The sequence below is a fragment of the Dendropsophus ebraccatus genome, chromosome 15 (assembly GCF_027789765.1).
Source record: "Dendropsophus ebraccatus isolate aDenEbr1 chromosome 15, aDenEbr1.pat, whole genome shotgun sequence".
NCBI classification, from domain to species: domain Eukaryota; kingdom Metazoa; phylum Chordata; class Amphibia; order Anura; family Hylidae; genus Dendropsophus; species Dendropsophus ebraccatus.
Genome location: NC_091468.1, coordinates 72,151,609 through 72,171,826, shown reverse-complemented (window position 1 = coordinate 72,171,826; position 20,218 = coordinate 72,151,609). Strand labels below are relative to the sequence as shown.

Sequence of the window (20,218 nt, the reverse complement as noted above, 5' to 3'; positions counted from 1 at the left end):
TACAAAAAATGGAAGAAAAAAATGGATGGAAAAACAGATGTATTTGTGTGCATACGTGTGATCCGTTTTTCCATTGACTTCCATAAAAAAAAGAACCAAAATGCATCTGTTTTTTTTTTTTAACGTACACAAAAATGTGTTTGACCGAATTTTTTTGTACATTAAAAACAGGATGTGCTTTGATCCATTTGTTTTTTTTTTAATGGAAGTCAACAGAAAAACAGATCAAAATGGATGCACACAAATACATCTGTTTTTTCATCTGTTTTTTCAGCCATTTTTTGCAAAAAAAACGAGTAAAAAATATTGTAGTGTGAACCCAGCCTTAGCATTACCATTCTTACATTTTTAAAGTTTTATTTTATAGGTCTCCAGTAATAAAACCAGTAGAAAGCAGAATTGATGACCGATAACACTGTGCAGTATACTCTGAAGCAATGGAAGGTCTCCTGCCTCCTGGTCACCTCTACTATCTTGCACTCCCATATTCACATGTTCTTGTGAAGTTGTCCGTGCGCACAGACTATTTTACAGCCCATTGCTTTCTGTAGGGCTAGTCAGTAGTTCCGTGATAGCACGGATCTGTGACCAGTTCCGTTATAAAATAGAAAATGTCATTACAGCAAATATTCCACATAGAAATCAATGAGATTCGGACAGGGATGCAAAACGGATGACAACACGGATGGTTTTGCACGGTAGCTAGCGGACCACAATCACTGACTAGGAAAAACACTCAACGTGTGAATGCAGCCTGGGCCTCATTCACACTTGCATATTTTCAGAAGTCAGTAGTTTGCATCAGGATTTGAAATCCAAAATTTAGAGGTCATAGCAGAGAAAAAATCATGATGCAACAAATCTAAAAATGATATAATGTTTTAAGAGAAATCCATGACATTACATCATTTACATATATGAGATAATAGAATTGACTGGAGAGATTTTATGCAGCCGCTACGCCAGTTTTATTGCACAAGGCCTTTTTATTTATTTTACCACCCGTAACTGAAATACATGGCAGCTCATAGCGGATGTGGGTTACAATTTGCCTCAACTAGTGTTCTCCAAACCAGAACACCGGGTGTTTGATGCCCAGTGGCTGCAGGAGTTGGATGCCACCCTAGATATACATCCATGGGCTTTGTTCCCACAATGTCTTTTTTGGCCATTTAAGGCTAAATAACGGACGCAATTTAATAATTTGGACTCAAACGGCCAAAAAACCACATTGTGGGAACATAGCCCATGGTTGTATCCCTGTTTTCTTGCAATCTCTAGGGCTGCAACCAACTTCTGTACTACCTGGAAGTCAAATGCTGAGTGCTGGGATTCGGAGAACATTGCCCACCCCAAACAATCTCCCAGATCCACGACCACTACCTTCAACTTCCTAAAAAATTATTGGCAACTTATTCCAGTGCTAAAGAATTGGGCATAAAATGTCAGTTTTTAGTAACTATGTCTCTTTGTTTCTATGTTTTTTTACCTTCTGTTTAGTAAGACATACGGACATAGTAAACTGTATATAGATTTATGATGGACAGCTTCGTCATCTCTCCAAAATTAGACAGCTGCACTTGAGATCCAATGATGAAGTCCCACCTGTACCCTCAGCCACACAAGACACGCTCACACATCAATAACCAAACAAGAAAGCGGAAACAATGGGAAGAGAAACTTACTTAATGTAGTAGGGCACTTTGTTAAGTGAAACGGACCGTTGCCATGGAAGCTGCACGGAAGCTGCGAGAACGAGGAGAAATAAACCCATTAGACATTAACAGCTGGAAAAAAACTGCACAAAATAAAACGTGAAGAAACCTGAATAAGTCATGACATGTTTCTTCATATTTACTGCTAATAATGAGGTTTTGATGAAAAACGAGAGAAAACGTGGAAAACAATAAACATTTTAAAAGCGGCAAATTACAGCAAATAAAACGGAAATTCATCCACAGGCGACAATGGCGAAACGGAAGAAAAGAAAGAAATTAAACAAAAACAACAAAACTGGGGCGGTGAGACGTGCGCTCAGGAGACTGACGGCCAGAATGCTTCACGAGTTACACAGATAATAAGGTCAAAAAGAGACAAAAGTCCAAGACAAGAGTCCATCATGGTCAACCTAGAACCCTGCTGTGCTGATCCAGAGGAATACACAGAACCCTTATAACTTGTGGAACTTATGGAAGCATTATAGGTAGAGATTCCAGCGTGCTCAACCTCAATTGTTTCATCTACTATAAAGGGACACAGAGAGGGGTCTTCCTACTATAGTAGGTGCACATGAGGCCATCTATATGGAGGACTGAACAAGGGGCCATCTATAAGGAGCCTAATATGTCTGTCTGGCAGATTCTGCGGATTTGTGGCTCGGAGAAGTTCTAATAATGGCCCAGGACAGATGGAGAAGAAGATGAAAAGGAAACAACTCTAATGAGAGAAGAACTGCAGTGTAATTTATATGGTGTACAGAGCTGTGTGTGTTGATGGTGTAGCGGTGGTTGAGGGGGGGGGGGGGTGGCAATCAAAAGTTTGCTATGGGGCCCAGCCATTTATAGTTACGCCCCTAGGTGTACTGGAGGGGACATGGCCTCCCTCAGCCTGGCAGATACACTATAATATACCCCAAAAACTGATGTATATTGTTTATGTACTGCGCCAAGAGATGGGGTGAATTAAGTAACATAGTACATACATGTTCAAATCATAAAATAGCAAAACGTGACATCTGATCCTGTTAAATCCCCCCCCCCCCCAAAAAAAAAGACCCCGATAGCAAAGCAAGATGACACGTCAGATAAACAGGACCGGATCTGAAGTTATGGACATTTTGTGAAAGTTACATCAACTTACTAGACAAGAAGTGTTGGGAGGCCGGGCCGAAATCCCGATGGGCTTCCTGAAGTTGTTTGAGACGTTCTTCAACCGCGGCCTAAAAAGACGCAACAAGGTCATTAGAACATAAGCGCAGAATTCATGTAACAGCGTCAGCGAACAAAACTTTTATCTTTGAAAAGTAGAAGCTAAAATATCTGTCTGTCTGTCTGTCTCTCCATCCATCCCTGCGTTTGAGCAGAATATACTATGTGCTCCAGTCTATAACAGATGTCATATTAGCTGAAGTTGATTGATAGTTTTGCCGCTGATGGATTCTTGAGAAGCCCCTAAATTCACTTACATCCCCTCCCCCCACTTATAAATCCTATCACATGCTGTTAGAGCGGAGCCGTCCTCTGCACAGTCAGCATCTCTTTGGGGACACATTGTCCATCCTGTGAAAACTAAATTTATTTTAATCAACATTTTGCACGGGCGGCAATAACGGAGATTTTTCTGCTGCCAAGTTTTGCAGCTCTCAATAGCGTCGGGTGATTTATGGACTTACAACCCTGCTTACAAATTGCATCCAATATATATGTATCAGAGAGGTGGCAGAGAGCAGGAGATAAATACAGAACAATTACACATGGGGGGAATCACAGAAAGATAATACGCTGTCCCGGGGGGAGAATTGGCTTCTGGCCGCGGAAAGAACGATGACGGAAACTCCGTGGCCGCACAAGGTCGGGATCTGTATTAATGAACGATCACCATAAAGCAACGGACAGTAACCCAGAACTAATTCTAAGGCCTCCACGTGTCAGGTATAAGGGATACAATCACTGATCCTAAATGATACATTATGTGCCCATATGGAGGTTAAAGGGGGATTCCACTCACACATAACTTTTGATATGTTGCTGCCCATGGTGAGACTGACAATTCCTTCCATACTTATTATCTATTCAGTCTCCTTCCCCCAGTTCTCAGCTGCTGCAGACACAAAAATCTGTGTGTGGGCTTTTCTCTCTGTCTCCCCCTCCTCCCCCTCCCTTGGCCGGTGTGAACAAGTCCTTGGCCGGCTGTATCTGCAACATTGTACCTTCTGTGTAATGCTGGGAGGATTAATCACAATGAGTTCATCAGCAACTTAACCTCGGATGAACCCTGATTTTTTTTTTTTTTAAAGAGAACTTGGAAGGTTTGAATAAAGTTTTATGAATAATTTGTACTCCTGGTGCAATGGTCAAACTGAGCCCTGTGCTCCTGAATATAATAGTGAGTGTCTCTGCATTTAGTCTGTGGCTTGAGATCCCCATGACTTTAAAGAGATATTCCAGAGAGAAAAAAGTTTTCAAAACAACTTGTGTCAAAAATACAGATTTGTGGCCTGAAGAAGGTTGTAAACCTGAAACTGCTGTCGCTCAGGGGAAGCACCCGCAGCTGAACCATCCCCTCCCCTCCCTGTGTGCTTAACTTCAATGAAGTCAATGCAGAAGACTTCAGCTCTGGTGAGTGCAAGTTTTTCCCACACTCTGCATGTATTTCTCCTGCCATTTCCTCTCTGCATCCCAAGCAGTGTCCGCCTCTAAAGACTTGGGATATATACATCCTATAATGGCCATACCAAGTGCATAGTGTCGGCACCTGTTTCTACAGTACAATCCATTTGTATACTACTTCTATTAATAAATCTCCAGTTTCCCATACTTATCAGCTGCTGTATGTCCTGCAGGAAGTGGTGTATTCTCTCAGGTCTGACACAGTGCTCTCTGCTGCCACCTCTGTCCATGTCAGGAACTGTCCAGACTGTGTCAGACTGGAGAAAATACACCACATCCTGCAGGGCATACAGCAGCTGATAAGTACTAGAAGACTGGAGAGATGCACCACTTCCTGCAGCACATACAGCAGAGTACCCATTTAATATTACTGTCACATGGGTTCCTTTGCAGAAGGGGCTCAGGGAGATTCCAGCCTAAAACAGAGAGTTGTTCCTGTCCATCACTGAAAGAATAAAACTGAATAAAATAAAACTCAGCAAAATAAGGACGAAATCATGAAAGGGTAAAAGTGCCCATGTGATAACAATTCCAGGACAGGACAGTATAGAAGCTTCCGGAGTGCCCCTGTAAGTGTGTCCTACCTGGAGCAGCTTCCATCTGATGTTCAGGTCGTCCAGCTGACGAGCAGGTTTTGCAGACGGCTGAATATCCAGAGCCGAGAGCTGAGCCGCCACATCATTCACTGTCTTCACCTTCGAGTTGATGGGAGCAATTTCTTCTCCAAACGTCTGTCAAGAAATAAAGTAGGAAACATATAAGACTGCGTCAGCACCGCGAGCCTGAGGTCTACAGAGAGAGAACCGGGAACGGTGGCGGCCGCAGATTATACCGGAGGAAACGGAGCGCTGGCTTTACTAAGAACCGTCATTAACGCTTTTATACACATTTAGGCCGCAGCTGCGCATTGGAAGCAATATCATTTTTAAAGCAATAATGGACGTTGTTTCACACTTAATACAATGGCCGTTGTTACTGAGTGCCAAACACTGGCCGCTGGCTATACATTGTGTGAATATAGCCTAAACGTTATATATAATTAACATATCTTAATATAAATTATTGTGTGAACTGATGGCCGTTGTTTCCATAGACTTCAATGCAAATCATTGAAGACTGAAAATAACGGCCATTATTTACAGAGTATGAACATGGCCTAACAGAGGAATCATATCACTCCTCCTGCTGCTACAAGAAAAGTCACAGGATATCTGCAAAAGTAACAGTTCTCTTCTGTACGAGACCCGATCTCTCCCATGACTATATGACTTCATGACCTTATTTTATTTTTTTTTTACAAGTTTCGGGGACACCTCAGGAGTGTTGGGGGGGGGGGGGGGCACTAAAGAGGTCATCTACTTTGCCCAATCCTTTTGGTTCGAAGGTCCACCAATCACAGCGTGTGCCACCGTCAGAGAGTCCGGAATCAGCGATAAAATCAATAGGACTATTCCAGTAAGACGGGATAAAGGCCGATTACACTGATCAATCACCTGCCGAATCAGGCCGAAACGGGGAGACCAACAAAACACTGAGCTCAGAGAGATCAGCAAAAGGAAACCCAATGGGGTACTCACTCAAGACTCCCCATTATACATTGCCCCCTATAAAAGTTGAATATGCAAGAAAGGGGTCTGTGGAGCCTTGGTCTCAAAACACCGGAACAGCCAGATATCCCTCCAGGGAAGGAAACCAGTAGCCATGAGGGGAGATCACCAAACCAGTTGTGAGTATAGTGACATGACAAGGGAAATACCAAAGCCAGGTACCCACCCACAGACAGCCGCCCCGGGGCATCCACCCACAGACAGCCGCCCCGGGGCATCCACCCACAGACAGCCGCCCCGGGGCATCCACCCACAGACAGCCGCCCCGGGGCATCCACCCACAGACAGCCGCCCCGGGGCATCCACCCACAGACAGCCGCCCCGGGGTATCCACCCACAGACAGCCGCCCCGGGGTATCCACCCACAGACAGCCGCCCCGGGGCATCCACCCACAGACAGCCGCCCCGGGGCATCCACCCACAGACAGCCGCCCCGGGGTATCCACCCACAGACAGCCGCCCCGGGGTATCCACCCACAGACAGCCGCCCCGGGGTATCCACCCACAGACAGCCGCCCCGGGGCATCCACCCACAGACAGCCGCCCCGGGGCATCCACCCACAGACAGCCGCCCCGGGGTATCCACCCACAGACAGCCGCCCCGGGGTATCCACCCACAGACAGCCGCCCCGGGGTATCCACCCACAGACAGCCGCCCCGGGGTATCCACCCACAGACAGCCGCCCCGGGGTATCCACCCACAGACAGCCGCCCCGGGGTATCCACCCACAGACAGCCGCCCCGGGGTATACATCCACAGACAGCCGCCCCGGGGTATCCACCCACAGACAGACGCCCTGGGGTATCCATCCACAGACCGCTGCATCAGGGTATCCATCCACAGACAGCCGCCCCGGGGTATCCATCCACAGACAGCCGCATCCACAGACAGCCGCCCCGGGGTATCCATCCACAGACAGCCGCCCCGGGGTATCCATCCACAGACAGCCGCCCCGGGGTATCCATCCACAGACAGCCGCCCCGGGGAATCCATCCACAGACAGCTGCATCGGGGTATTGCGCCTCGTCAGTGTGCAGCAGGATTCTGGGCTGGCTAAAGGGGCTACGTATCAGGGTGGTTTGGTGATCTCTCCCCCTTTGGCGGCAGGATTCCTTCCCTGGAGGGATATCTGGCTAAACTTTTGTGTTTTGAGACTTGTAACTAAGACTCCATGGACCTCTTTTTTGCATATACAAATTTTATAGGGGACAATGTATCAATGGAGACCTACACCCTACACCACATCTACCAACACCCTGACACACGTACCAACACCCTGACACACGTGCCTACACCCTGACACACGTACCTACACCCTGACACACGTACCTACACCCTGACACACGTACCTACACCCTGACACACGTACCTACACCCTGACACACGTACCTACACCCTGACACACGTACCTACACCCTGACACACGTACCTACACCCTGACACACGTACCTACACCCTGACACACGTACCTACACCCTGACACACGTACCTACACCCTGACACACGTACCTACACCCTGACACACGTACCTACACCCTGACACACGTACCTACACCCTGACACACGTACCTACACCCTGACACACGTACCTACACCCTGACACACGTACCTACACCCTGACACACGTACCTACACCCTGACACACGTACCAACACCAACACACGTACCAACACCCTGACACACGTACCAACACCCTGACACACGTACCAACACCCTGACACACGTACCAACACCCTGACACACGTACCAACACCCTGACACACGTACCAACACCCTGACACACGTACCAACACCCTGACACACGTACCAACACCCTGACACACGTACCAACACCCTGACACACGTACCAACACCCTGACATGTACCAAGGTGTGTGTCAGGAACAGTTCCACCTGACCACAATATGTAAAAATATAGTTGTTTGGTTACTTTGTCCCACCCGTTTATATCTTCAGAGAAGCTTTTATATACTGTATACTGTTATGTATATAAGCCTATTTATACTGTATACTATAAGCCTATATATACTGTATATAAACAAGCAGTACCCACTTCCATTCTGCAGCTTTCCAGTATCAGCAACATACAAAGTCTGATCCAGGTTTAACCCTGGTTGATAATATCGGAATATCTTATAAAACTTATGATGTGCAAAAATAATAAAACTCTAGAAACATTTTATTTTATTAAGCTACAAAAGTAAGAAAATGTAATCTCTTTGCTGTTCTTCCCAACCTCTTCACGCCCCGGTAATCTGCAGCCCGACCCAAATGAATCTGCACATCACATTCTCTTCTATAAAGTAATATATATCCAACCTCATTTATCAGGTGTCTGGAAGAAAAATGCTCCTTATAGCGCACAGCGACCGATCCTTCCTGCAATAAGACAATGGAGGCCGAATCCTGACCCGGTAACAAGGCCGCTTTCCTCCGACACGGGACACACGGTGCATGAGCCAGTCTGTGCGACACAATCAGACCGTACACATCTACAAACGGAATAATAATGTGAAATAGGCCTGATAAAGGGACGGAGACGCCTGAAGGCCATTTTACACCAACGCCAGTAAGCGTTCCTATGTATACTCACGTAACCGATAATTGGCCCGTCTAAAAGTGTCAGAGATCGTCCGGCGAAAGAACAAACGCCCGCTAATTGGCTGATTACATTTCTTGTGCAGCCAAAAAAAACGTATCATTATCTCCACACATGTGCGGCCAATAACCCTAAACCCTAGATTTTATTGGCCCCGCAAACAATACTCAGATCGTTTGTGCAACCCAGCCGGGTCACTGAAGAGTAGGGAAGAGTGGCATAACCTCCTGAGTGAGGAGACGTCTAAGAAGCAAGTGCGTAATTGGCATCGGGTGTGCCCCTTCATTTCTCCAACCCAAACTGCGTTCGTTTTTTCTTATGGTTCCTAAATTAGATAAAGAATCAATCTGTCCCTCAGTCATTCTGGATTTTAGCCGTTTTCCTGGGAAGCCTGGAGGCTGCCGCTGTTAATACAAGATGTTACAAGGCTGCTCAACGCTACATGCAACTTATAGTGATGGTATCCTACTTGGATCCTCAGAGAAAGTTTGTCACCCCCTGAATACCTGCCGAGTTGGCAGCACCACTCCCCTGACCCCCTTCCGAGCTGGCAGTACTACCCCCCTGACCACCTACCGAGCTGGCGGTACCACCTCCCAGGCCACCTATTGAACTGGCAGTACTTTCCCCCTGATCACTTGCCAAGCTGGTGGTAGCATCCCCCTGACCACCTACTGAGCTGGTGATACCATCCCCCTGACCACCTACCGAGCTGGCGGTACCACCCCTTCCTGACCAACTACCAAGCTGTTGTACCACACCCTCTGGCCACCTACCAAGCAGGCAATACCACTGGATAAATATCAATAAAAGCCTTCAGAATATGAAGTAATAGGAAATGGTAATTGCACACAGTAATGTCCCAAAACAAAGGAATGGTGATCATAATGATCCCAGGACTATAATGATGTCTGAGAGCAAGTACTGTATAATACACAGAGTAATATCACATGTGGAGACAAGCAAACTTTACCGTAAGGTTTGGATTTGTCTGAACCGGGTGTCAAACTAACCACACTAAAACAATTGCAGCCATTTAGCTGTTTTATTGCGGTTCAAAAATGTGCTCATCTTTACTTACCAGTTCACGCTCTCCCGCTGTCCTTCCTCTCTGGTGTCCGGTGTCCCTCTAAGCCACCACAATCCCACTCAGCCAATCACTGACTGAGATGAGACAGCGCCGCGGCCAGCCATTGGCTGAGTGAGCTGTTGCTTTTGTCTTGAGAATATCAGCCCGCTCAGCCATTCGTTGTCTCCTCTCAGTCAGTGATTGGCTGGAGACACTGGAGCCCAGGAGGACGCCACTTGGGGGAGCGCGGACAGGTAAGAAAACCATTACTTTTTATTTTTTAGATGTGCAGCTGCCATATTTCCAAACTTGTTTCAAACTTTGCAAAAAGTGTGATACGGTGCCGAACTAAACTTTTTGCAAAGTTTGGAATGAATCTCAACTCAGGAAGTTCAGTTCCCTCATTTCTAATCACTCGCAATGATGTCACAGTGTAAGTCTGGGGACTGATTCAGGGGTCCACGGCCCATTAGGATTTTGGTCCCAGTAGTCACAAAAGGACTGGCCACAGATGGACTATATAATGGTGAGAATAAAATATCACTTTTATTAGTTCATTAAAACTGGCAAAATCAAGTGACATCACGATATAGACATAATAAATCCTAACACGCTCTTATAACCAGGAATGGATATCTGGCACTTCCAAGCCCCAGGCCCATGAGTGACAACCCCAAGACCCTGATGAAGTTCCTCTTGGTTCCTCCCATGTAAATCCTGTGTTTGCCGCCTCCTGACAGATACTAATATATCACCTGCATTTAGCACCTAGAAATGTGTGAGTCACTCACCCAGCATGCCCGGCGAAGCATAAAGCATCGGGAACAAGACACGAAATGAAATGATTCTGATAGTTTGTGACTATTATATTTCAGCAGCTGGTTAGTGATTCATGTTTATAGATCTATCGCTTGCACAAACCTAAGTGTAATTGAAGATATCATTTTCCAGGGAATGTATGACGGTGATAAAAGCGAAGCATTATTTCACTCTAATTAATGGAGCCGAGAGACGGTAATTACCCCCTAACAGGCAACGCTCCCGGCTCACGCGGTGACATCACTGCCGAGTCCAGGGCCATGTAATGCAAGAGAGACGACTTATAAAGAGATGAATACACCATAAACCCATCAGCTCCATGAAGATTTCCTCTATTCTGTATCACCATAAGAAGCCATTATAATGATACACAATGTGAGAATGTGCTGAAATTCAGGCCAGATGTCCAGGAGCGGAAGGCGGCGCTGTGCTGACAGCGGGACAGGCGAATAGAACTTCTTTTCTATGTTCCCCACCCCCATCCCTGAATAATTTATTGGCCTGGCTCCGGACTTATGTTTTCTCCTAAACCGGACAACCCCTATAACGCTTTGTCTGCTCATGGACATAATCTTCACATTATTTTAACTGGAAATACAGAACTCATAAAGAACTGCAGTACGGTCAGCAGACGATGAGCAGACGGAAAGCTGAAACGTGAGGATAGTACTGCTGCTAGAACAATTACTTTAGGCACAAGATATCAATCCAACATTGAGGAAAAGAATGGTCGGACATCCATCAAGATCAGTGGGGGTCAGTATGTCCTAGCACGGCTGCAGTAACATGGCGAGGCTTTCATGTCCGGATACAAAGAGACATCTGACCATCTTACCATGGACTGTAAGGTGAAAGCAGACTACAATGCACTTAATATGAAGGTCAGGAAGGACGTCTATCAGGACTAGTCAATTCACCAGAGAAGAAACTTTATAAAAGGTTTACGGGTCATAAAGTCATTGATAGTTAAAGGACAACTCCCACGAAATTATTTTTTTAGCTTATTTAACACACATTACAAAGTTATATAACTTTGTAATGTGGTTAAATACCCGGTCTGGCCCCCTTCCCCCACTTTCGGACCCCAAACCCCCCCGCCCGGAAGTTAAAGAATGTATACATTACCTATTACGATCGTCACGGTCCTCTTCTCCCGGGCGGCATCTCGTGACAACGACGTCAGAGCCGGGGGGGCGGTCCGGGTCTTCTTCCTCCTCGGCGTCTTCATAGAGAGTGAATGGGACGGAAAAGGCGCTTGCGCATCGGCGGCCTTTTAATTGGCTGGAGCGCATCACATGGCTTCCAGCTTGCTCAGCCCTGATTGGCTGAGGTTGCTGGAAGCCATGTGATGCGCTCCAGCCAATGAAAAGGCTGCCGATGCGCAAGCGCACTGGCAGCCTTTTCCGTCCCCAGGACCCGGAAGTCAGAGACATCGCTGGACGGCGGACGAATGGAGTGGCGATCGTCACCGGAGGGATGGTGAGTATGGTGTCTGTTTTGGGTTTTTTTTGGGGGGGGTCCCACGGGAGTTGTCCTTTAATGATCAAAAAAAAAAGTCCTCAGCAATGGAGAAGATGGATGCAACCCTAGGGCCACTTTCATCTTTTCCAGGCAGTGGGATTCAAATGCTGAAATGAGTGTTGCAGGGTTGCACAAACCCCAAACTTTCTGTAATTCCGCTCATCTCTAGAGAATAGTAGGATAGTTAAAAAGCAAGTAAAACTTTACACTACATAAAAGTCACACAGTATGCCTTAGGCTACGTTCACATCAGTTTGACCACGCGGCACCATTCCATCTACCTTTTCCGTTTAGGAGTAAGCAAAACGGAAATTGTCGGATCCGTTAAAATCCCATAGATTCCCATGATATATTAGTGTGCTCCGTTTGCCCTAATTGTGCTCCGTTTGCATGCAATCCGTACAAGATCCGTTTTTTTGAACGGAGGAAAAAATTGTGTTTGCAGTATTTTTCTTTCCATTTCAAAAAAAGGATCAAAAACGGAAAGTGCACTTCCGTTCTTTTTTTACTTTTTGTAGCCAATGAGGACGGATCTAAAACGGAAGGTATTTCCGTTCACATCCGTTTGTTTTCATCTGTTTCTGAGTATGAAGCAGCAGAAGCAGCAAGAAACCAAAGAAGAAAAATAAACGGATTGAAAAACTGATGCAAACTAATGTACAAAAGTCAGGTTTTTTTAAGCCAAAATACAAACGGACCATTAAAAAAGCTGAACATTTTGCAATCAGTTTGCATCAGTCTGCTCATCCGTTTATGCTCATCCGCTTCATTAATATAGACGGATCCGTTAGAAACAAAGAAAAACGCTGATGTGAACGTAGCCTTACATCAGTGATGGCTAACCTTGACACTCCAGCTGTTGCAAAACTACAATTCCCATCATGCTTGAACAACCAAAGATATGGCTTTGGCTGCCCGGGTATGATAGGAGTTGTAGTTTTGGCACAGCTGGAGTGTCAAGGTTAGCCATCACTGCCGTACATACTACGTACAGTATATGAACCTATAACCAATAAGGTGACCAGTACGGTATATACTGAACAGACTTACACTTGTCTTCTCAATGTGTTCCTTCAAAGAGTCAATCAATAAGTCTCCGACCGGCTTCCATCCGCTCCGCACTTTTTCTGCTGCCACCAATTCCGCATCGAGATCATCCATTGCACTTTGCAAGACCCTCAGTTTTTCCGACGCTTTCTCCACTTGCTTCTGCCAGCTGACAGCCTGCGAGTTCAGGCTTTCCCACTTCTCTTTCACTTCCACCGACTGTTTTCGCATTGTTCTGGCAATTTTTTGGGCTTTCTCCTCAGGGGTTAACTCTTCAGGAAACAAACAAAAAAAAAGAAATAGGCTTTATAAGATTATGTCTCTATATACAGCGAGCCAAAGTCTACGAGCGCCAGGTGCAGAGGTTCCCATAATGCAGGTAATATATTTTATTAGTTCCCCCCCCTAATAAAAGTATAAAGCATTTCTTATTGGTTATATGTTCATGCAGAGGAAAATACAAGATATATAGAACATGGATATCAAATACAGAGAATCCATATATAACCATGAGCCCCAGTAAACCATAGGATTCTAGCGACATATTTCTATGTAGAACTATATAACCAGATAGATGAGAGAGGGTAGTCACTGATTCCTTTATTATTAGGACCACAGAAACAACCTCACGCCATCGTCTTCATCACTAACAGGAAGCGGATGATGAATGTTACAGAGGATATACAATCATCTGATGGGTAAACAATAGAGATGACTGCAACATGGGCATACCCCAACCCATCCGAACCCAGAAGTCTCAGCATTTGAAGAAGATAGATGCTGCCCTAGGGAGTCTTGGAAAACCTGGCTCCGGCCTATATCCAGTCATCAAATGCTGAGACTTATGGGTATGGAGCATGCTTGTGTTGTATCATCTCTATCACACATATCAGTCCATAGAGGTCATCACAGGCTTTGACGGGTCCCACATGATCTGGAACACCAGGCAAAAGATGAACAATCTCTGTGGGAATATTCTTTTCAGTGATTTTCAGGACAATCGTACATCAGCTGCCGATTTGTATTAATACAGTCCGCCATTGTGTGAATACAACAATCAGGAGTTGTTCAAATTAACTCGACAAATAATAGTGGCAGGCCAAGGCCCAGATCCTGAAACGGGTCTAGCTGACATATGGATGTATTTCTTTATGGACTACTACTAACAGGGCCATACAGACCCTAATGTGCTCAACTAAGCTCAGTCACATTATCACATTCACCAAATGCCGGGAACCATCTACAATAGCATAGTGCCTCTATGACCCCCGCTACGTCACGAACCGGAAGGGATGTTGAGCCGATTCCCTAAACGAGGGTCGGTGTTCAGGAAGAGGGAGGCTTGTTACTAACCGTGTAGCAAAACTACTGAGTCTAGGCTCCATACACCATGGAACGAAGAGTGTCCTATGGGGGACCGGTGAGATGTGTCTGGTTACGCTATCAAATATAAGCACAACGGCACATGGGGGTCTATGAAACAAGTGGAGTGGCTTCCATATATCATCACTACTACTAAGGCTGCCTGTAGTCCATGGATGCAGCCAAGTTTTCTAGGACTCCCTAGGGCGGCATCCAACTTCTTCAGCCACCGGTAATCAAATGCCAAAAAGTGGAGTAAAGTGGAGCCTAGTGATGTCAGGAGATTTCCTTTAATTCGAGAATCCATTGCCTACATGGTCAGTAAACTACAGGTCTATTGGTATACTGTATATTTCAGGGCCAGATATATTCCTACCTGACAATGCCCGGAGCAGAGGTGCAGAGCAATAACTATTACCGACACACAGCTAAGATTTTAAATGGCGGCAAACAGGAGTCACAAATATTTTACACGTCAATCCTGCTTATTATTGCCATTGTATTGGATGCCGGGACACACACCATGTCATCTGCATCAATCTGCTGAGTCAGATCACCGCGCAGGAGACGGGAGCCACGTCACCAGACAGATACCTGGTTATGACCGTGTAAGAAGAAACGGGAGGCAAAAAGCACAGCCCGAGCTTCTTCATAGCGAGTAGTAAGGATTGCTGGCAGCTTCTGTGTGACTGCGGAGAGAGGTAATAGATATTTCCCGATTCCTTACAGAGACAATTACGGAGTTTGTCCTCCCCCCCAGTCGGCTTTTAACAGAAAACATTGGATTAGGCCAGAAAAGTCAGAAAACGAAAACTATCCTTTCATCATTAAGCTACCACAAAAAAGCAGAAAGGTTCTGGTGTAGATGGAAGAGACGAACTGAAATGCAATTCCCAATCCTGATCTCCAGATGGTGACACATATTAATGGCGGAGTCCCGTCAGGACACAGTCAGAAATCCTTAAATGAATTGCGCTCCCTCTCGCTGGTGCTGACTGCGTGCAGACACATCACCAGCTGCCGACAACCATCATGTCAGGCTCGCCGGAGACCGCCATCTGTCCGACCAAAGGAGAATATAAGCAATCCTCTGTATAGAGAGAACAGGGAGAGTCACAAAGCAAACTATTCTATCTACACAAGTGTCACTGTCACCGCCCTACTACAGGTGCCACCCCCCTACTACAGGACTACAGGTGCCACCCCCCCCCCCTACTACAGGACTACAGGTGCCACCCCCCCCTACTACAGGACTACAGGTGCCACCCCCCCCCCTACTACAGGACTACAGGTGCCACCCCCCCCTACTACAGGACTACAGGTGCCACCCTTCCTACTACAGGTGCCACCCCCCTACTACAGGACTACAGGTGCCACCCCTCCTACTACAGGACTACAGGTGCCACTCCTCCTACTACAGGTGCCACCCCCCCTACTACAGGACTACAGGTGCCAGCCCCCCTGCTACAGGTGCCACCCCCCCTACTACAGGACTACAGGTGCCACCCCCCTACTACAGGACTACAGGTGCCACCCCCCTACTACAGGACTACAGGTGCCACCCCCCTACTACAGGACTACAGGTGCCACCCCCCTACTACAGGACTACAGGTTCCACCCCCCCTACTACAGGTGCCAGCCCCCCTACTACAGGACTACAGGTGCCACCCCCCCCTACTACAGGACTACAGGTGCCACCCCCCCTACTACAGGTGCCAGCCCCCCTACTACAGGACTACAGGTGCCACCCCCCCCTACTACAGGACTACAGGTGCCACCCCCCCCTACTACAGGACTACAGGTGCCACCCCCCCCTACTACAGGACTACAGGTGCCACCCCCCCTACTACAGGACTACAGGTGCCACCCCCCCTACTACAGGACTACAGGTGCCAGCCCCCCTACTACAGGACTACAGGTGCCAGCCCCCCTACTACAGGTGCCACCTCCCCTACTACAGGACTACAGGTTCCACCCCCCCTACTACAGGTGCCAGCCCCCCTACTACAGGACTACAGGTGCCACCCCCCTACTACAGGACTACAGGTTCCACCCCCCCTACTACAGGTGCCAGCCCCCCTACTACAGGACTACAGGTGCCACCCCCCCCTACTACAGGACTACAGGTGCCACCCCCCCCTACTACAGGACTACAGGTGCCACCCCCCCCTACTACAGGACTACAGGTGCCACCCCCCCTACTACAGGACTACAGGTGCCACCCCCCCTACTACAGGACTACAGGTGCCAGCCCCCCTACTACAGGACTACAGGTGCCAGCCCCCCTACTACAGGTGCCACCTCCCCTACTACAGGACTACAGGTGCCACCTCCCCTACTACAGGACTACAGGTGCCACCCCCCTACTACAGGACTACAGGTGCCAGCCCCCCTACTACAGGACTACAGGTGCCAGCCCCCCTACTACAGGACTACAGGTGCCAGCCCCCCTACTACAGGTGCCACCCCCCCCTACTACAGGACTACAGGTGCCACCCCCCCTACTACAGGACTACAGGTGCCACCCCCCCTACTACAGGACTACAGGTGCCAGCCCCCCTACTACAGGACTACAGGTGCCAGCCCCCCTACTACAGGTGCCAGCCTCCCTACTACAGGACTACAGGTGCCAGCCCCCCTACTACAGGACTACAGGTGCCAGCCCCCCTACTACAGGTGCCACCCCCCCTACTACAGGACTACAGGTGCCAGCCCCCCTACTACAGGAGCCAGCCCCCCTACTACAGGACTACAGGTGCCACCCCCCTACTACAGGACTACAGGTGCCAGCCCCCCTACTACAGGACTACAGGTGCCAGCCCCCCTACTACAGGACTACAGGTGCCAGCCCCCCTACTACAGGTGCCAGCCCCCCTACTACAGGTGCCACCCCCCCTACTACAGGTGCCACCCCCCCCTACTACAGGACTACAGGTGCCAGCCCCCCTACTACAGGACTACAGGTGCCAGCCCTCCTACTACAGGACTACAGGTGTCAGCCCCCCTACTACAGGAGCCACCCCCCCTACTACAGGTGCCACCCCCCCCCACTACAGGTGCCAGCCCCCCTACTACAGGACTACAGGTGCCAGCCCCCCTACTACAGGACTACAGGTGCCACCCCCCCTACTACAGGTGCCACCCCCCCCACTACAGGTGCCAGCCCCCCTACTACAGGACTACAGGTGCCACCCCCCTACTACAGGACTACAGATGCCAGCCCCCTACTACAGGTGCCACCCCCCTACTACAGGACTACAGGTGTCACCCCCCCCCCTACTACAGGACTACAGGTGCCACCCCCCCCCCCCCCCTACTACAGGACTACAGGTGCCACCCCCCCTACTACAGGAGCCACCCCCCTAATACAGGTGTATCTCCCCCTACTACAGGAGTCACCTTCCTACTACTACAGGGGTCACCTTCCTACTACTACAGGGGTCACCCCCCCCCCCCACTACAGGGGTCACCCCCTCCCACACTACAGGGGTCACCCCACCCCCCTACTACAGGGAAAAAGAATATGAGGGCGCTTTGTAGTATAGTGTCAGGAATAATCTTCCACCTCAAAAGGTAAGGGCATGAGATCACTCACCTGGTGGGGTTCTGCAAGCTCATAGGCCCAACTCTACTGTATGAGGATAGAAGGTGCAGCTACCGCAGACTCACGGAGTGTATCCATATGAAGGAAAAGCCAACCTGGATCAGGCTCGCAGCAAGATCTCACCTCCATAAGGCCAGGTTCACATTGTGTTTTTGCAATTCATTTTTTTCATCTGTTTTATGCCAATAGCGGATGGAAAAGCGGATTCATTTGTGTGCATCCATTTCATCCATTTTTCTATTGACTTCCATTATAAAAAAAAAAAAAGGATCAAATCACATCCTTTTTTAGCAGACACTAATACATGGTCAATGTTTTTGTGTACACTAAAAAAATATGGATGTCTTTTGATTTTTTTTTTTTATCCTTTTTTGTATGTATGTTTGTCTGGGCGTCAGGTAGTGATGGGCCCTTTTACCCCCTCCTTTATACAGAATGGTGTTAGTCTGCATTCTCTCTATTATTTTTTTTACTGCCTGTGTATCTGTCTCTTCCTATATACCTTATATCTTTCTCAGGCTTTGTTCTTGCATTGTGGTTCTGTATATTTTCCATCTATATTTATTTATCCGTCTGCAGCTCCAGTTTATGTTCCGGTTTGGAGGGAACGGTAACTGTGGGTCGTTTAATGTTCCGTGGAGAAAAGTCCCCAGGGGGGGGGGGGGGGGGGGGGGGGGGGTCGGCCTCATTAACGGAGATCACTTGTTTCTAGTAGAGACAGAGAGGAGGCGGCAGCTACAAGTCTAATAGAAGGGATTGCTGGAGCTATAGAGGATGGAGCCGGATCCCATCAGGTGGAGCTTCATCCCATCATCATCATCGCTGCTTCCCTCCTTCACCCATTTACACGGCATTTTCCAGGAGAAGTTATAAAAAAGCCAAATAATATCCCCTGAGCATGAAAGCGATTAGTCTGAACGGTATAGGGGCAGAGAGCAGGTCAGGAAGGAAAGACTGAGAGTTCTCCTCACACCCATTCCTAGCTTTGGCTTCAATAATCTGCCAGATAAACACACCATAAGGGAAGCTTCACACACACTGTATTGCAGTGGATTTTCTGCTGCGGATCCTGTACGTGTGAATGAACCATAAAGCACAATATACACAGATGAATACGCTTTCTCTAGTTCTGTTAGATTATAGTCACCTCCTATTCTAATAGATCTCATTCTCCGGCTCTCCTGCTTCACGCTAAGCAAAATCAATGAGCAGCGAGCAAAGGAACAAGGTGGGGTGCGGGCCGAATGTACCGCGTCCAGGGAGCGCCGCCTGCACGGACATCCACCTGTGTGTACTCGCTCCGACACCAGTGCATTGCTTTCCAGGGTTCCCAACCTGATGCCGCTTCCTACCGCAAGAACAGCCGGTTTGGTCAATTCTCAGCAAATCAGATTCATCTTCTAGTTTATAAACATTGATGAATAAATGAACGGTCTCCGCTGATCCAGCTGAGAAATAAAAGGTCTAAATAAAATACTACACTCAGGGGAGGACATTTCCACACCCAAATCTGTTCCAGTACTTATCAGCTGCTGCACCTGCACTGCTAAGAGGGGGTGATCCAGAGGGAAGAAGCTTTATACTAAGGCTATGTTCAACGGCCAGATTTTATAACAAAGGCCGTTGCTGTGCAAACAATAGATGTTGTTTCAAAAATAACATTGCTTGTTTGCACAACAGCGGCCGTTTTTATGAAATACGGTAGTTGTTTTTATATAGTGTAAACATAGCCTAAAGGGGGGCTCCAGCGAAAATCTTTTTCTTTAAAATCAACTGGTTTCAGAAAACTATACAGATTTGTAATTTAGGTCTAGTAGAAAATCTGTTCCAGTACTTCTCAGCTGCTGTATGTCCTGCAGGAAGCAGTGTATTCTCTCCAGTCTGACACAGTGCCCTCTGCTGCCACCTCTGTCCATGGCAGGAACTGTCTAGAGCAGCAGCAAATCCTGCTCCTCCTCTGGACAGTTCCTGACATGGACAAAGGTGGCAGCAGAGAGCACTGTGTCAGACTGGAGAGAATACACCACTTCCTGCAGGACATACAGCAGCTGATAAGTACTGGAAGACTGGAGATTTTTAAAGAGAAGTAAATTACTCTCTGAAACCAGTTGATGTGAATGATAAAGCTTTTTGGTGGAGTACCCCTTTAATGGTTAGACACTGGTCACAATAAATCAATTCCAGATCTATCCTGCCTGCAGC

The 20,218-nt window shown here is 47.6% G+C and overlaps 1 protein-coding gene across 7 annotated transcripts in view; it reads right to left on the bottom strand.

The window, feature by feature from the left end:
* The window catches only part of UTRN (utrophin), a 410,412-nt gene that overhangs the window by 89,617 nt on the left and 300,577 nt on the right, over positions 1 to 20,218 (bottom strand). For all 7 annotated transcript variants that reach the window (XM_069954241.1, XM_069954239.1, XM_069954240.1 and 4 more), the window contains 4 exons: positions 13,054 to 13,322; positions 4,973 to 5,119; positions 2,860 to 2,938; positions 1,686 to 1,746 (listed from right to left, as the gene is read on the bottom strand). In XM_069954241.1, coding sequence (XP_069810342.1) covers positions 1,686 to 1,746; positions 2,860 to 2,938; positions 4,973 to 5,119; positions 13,054 to 13,322 — 556 coding nt within the window. The remainder of the gene's footprint in view (positions 1 to 1,685; positions 1,747 to 2,859; positions 2,939 to 4,972; positions 5,120 to 13,053; positions 13,323 to 20,218) is intronic.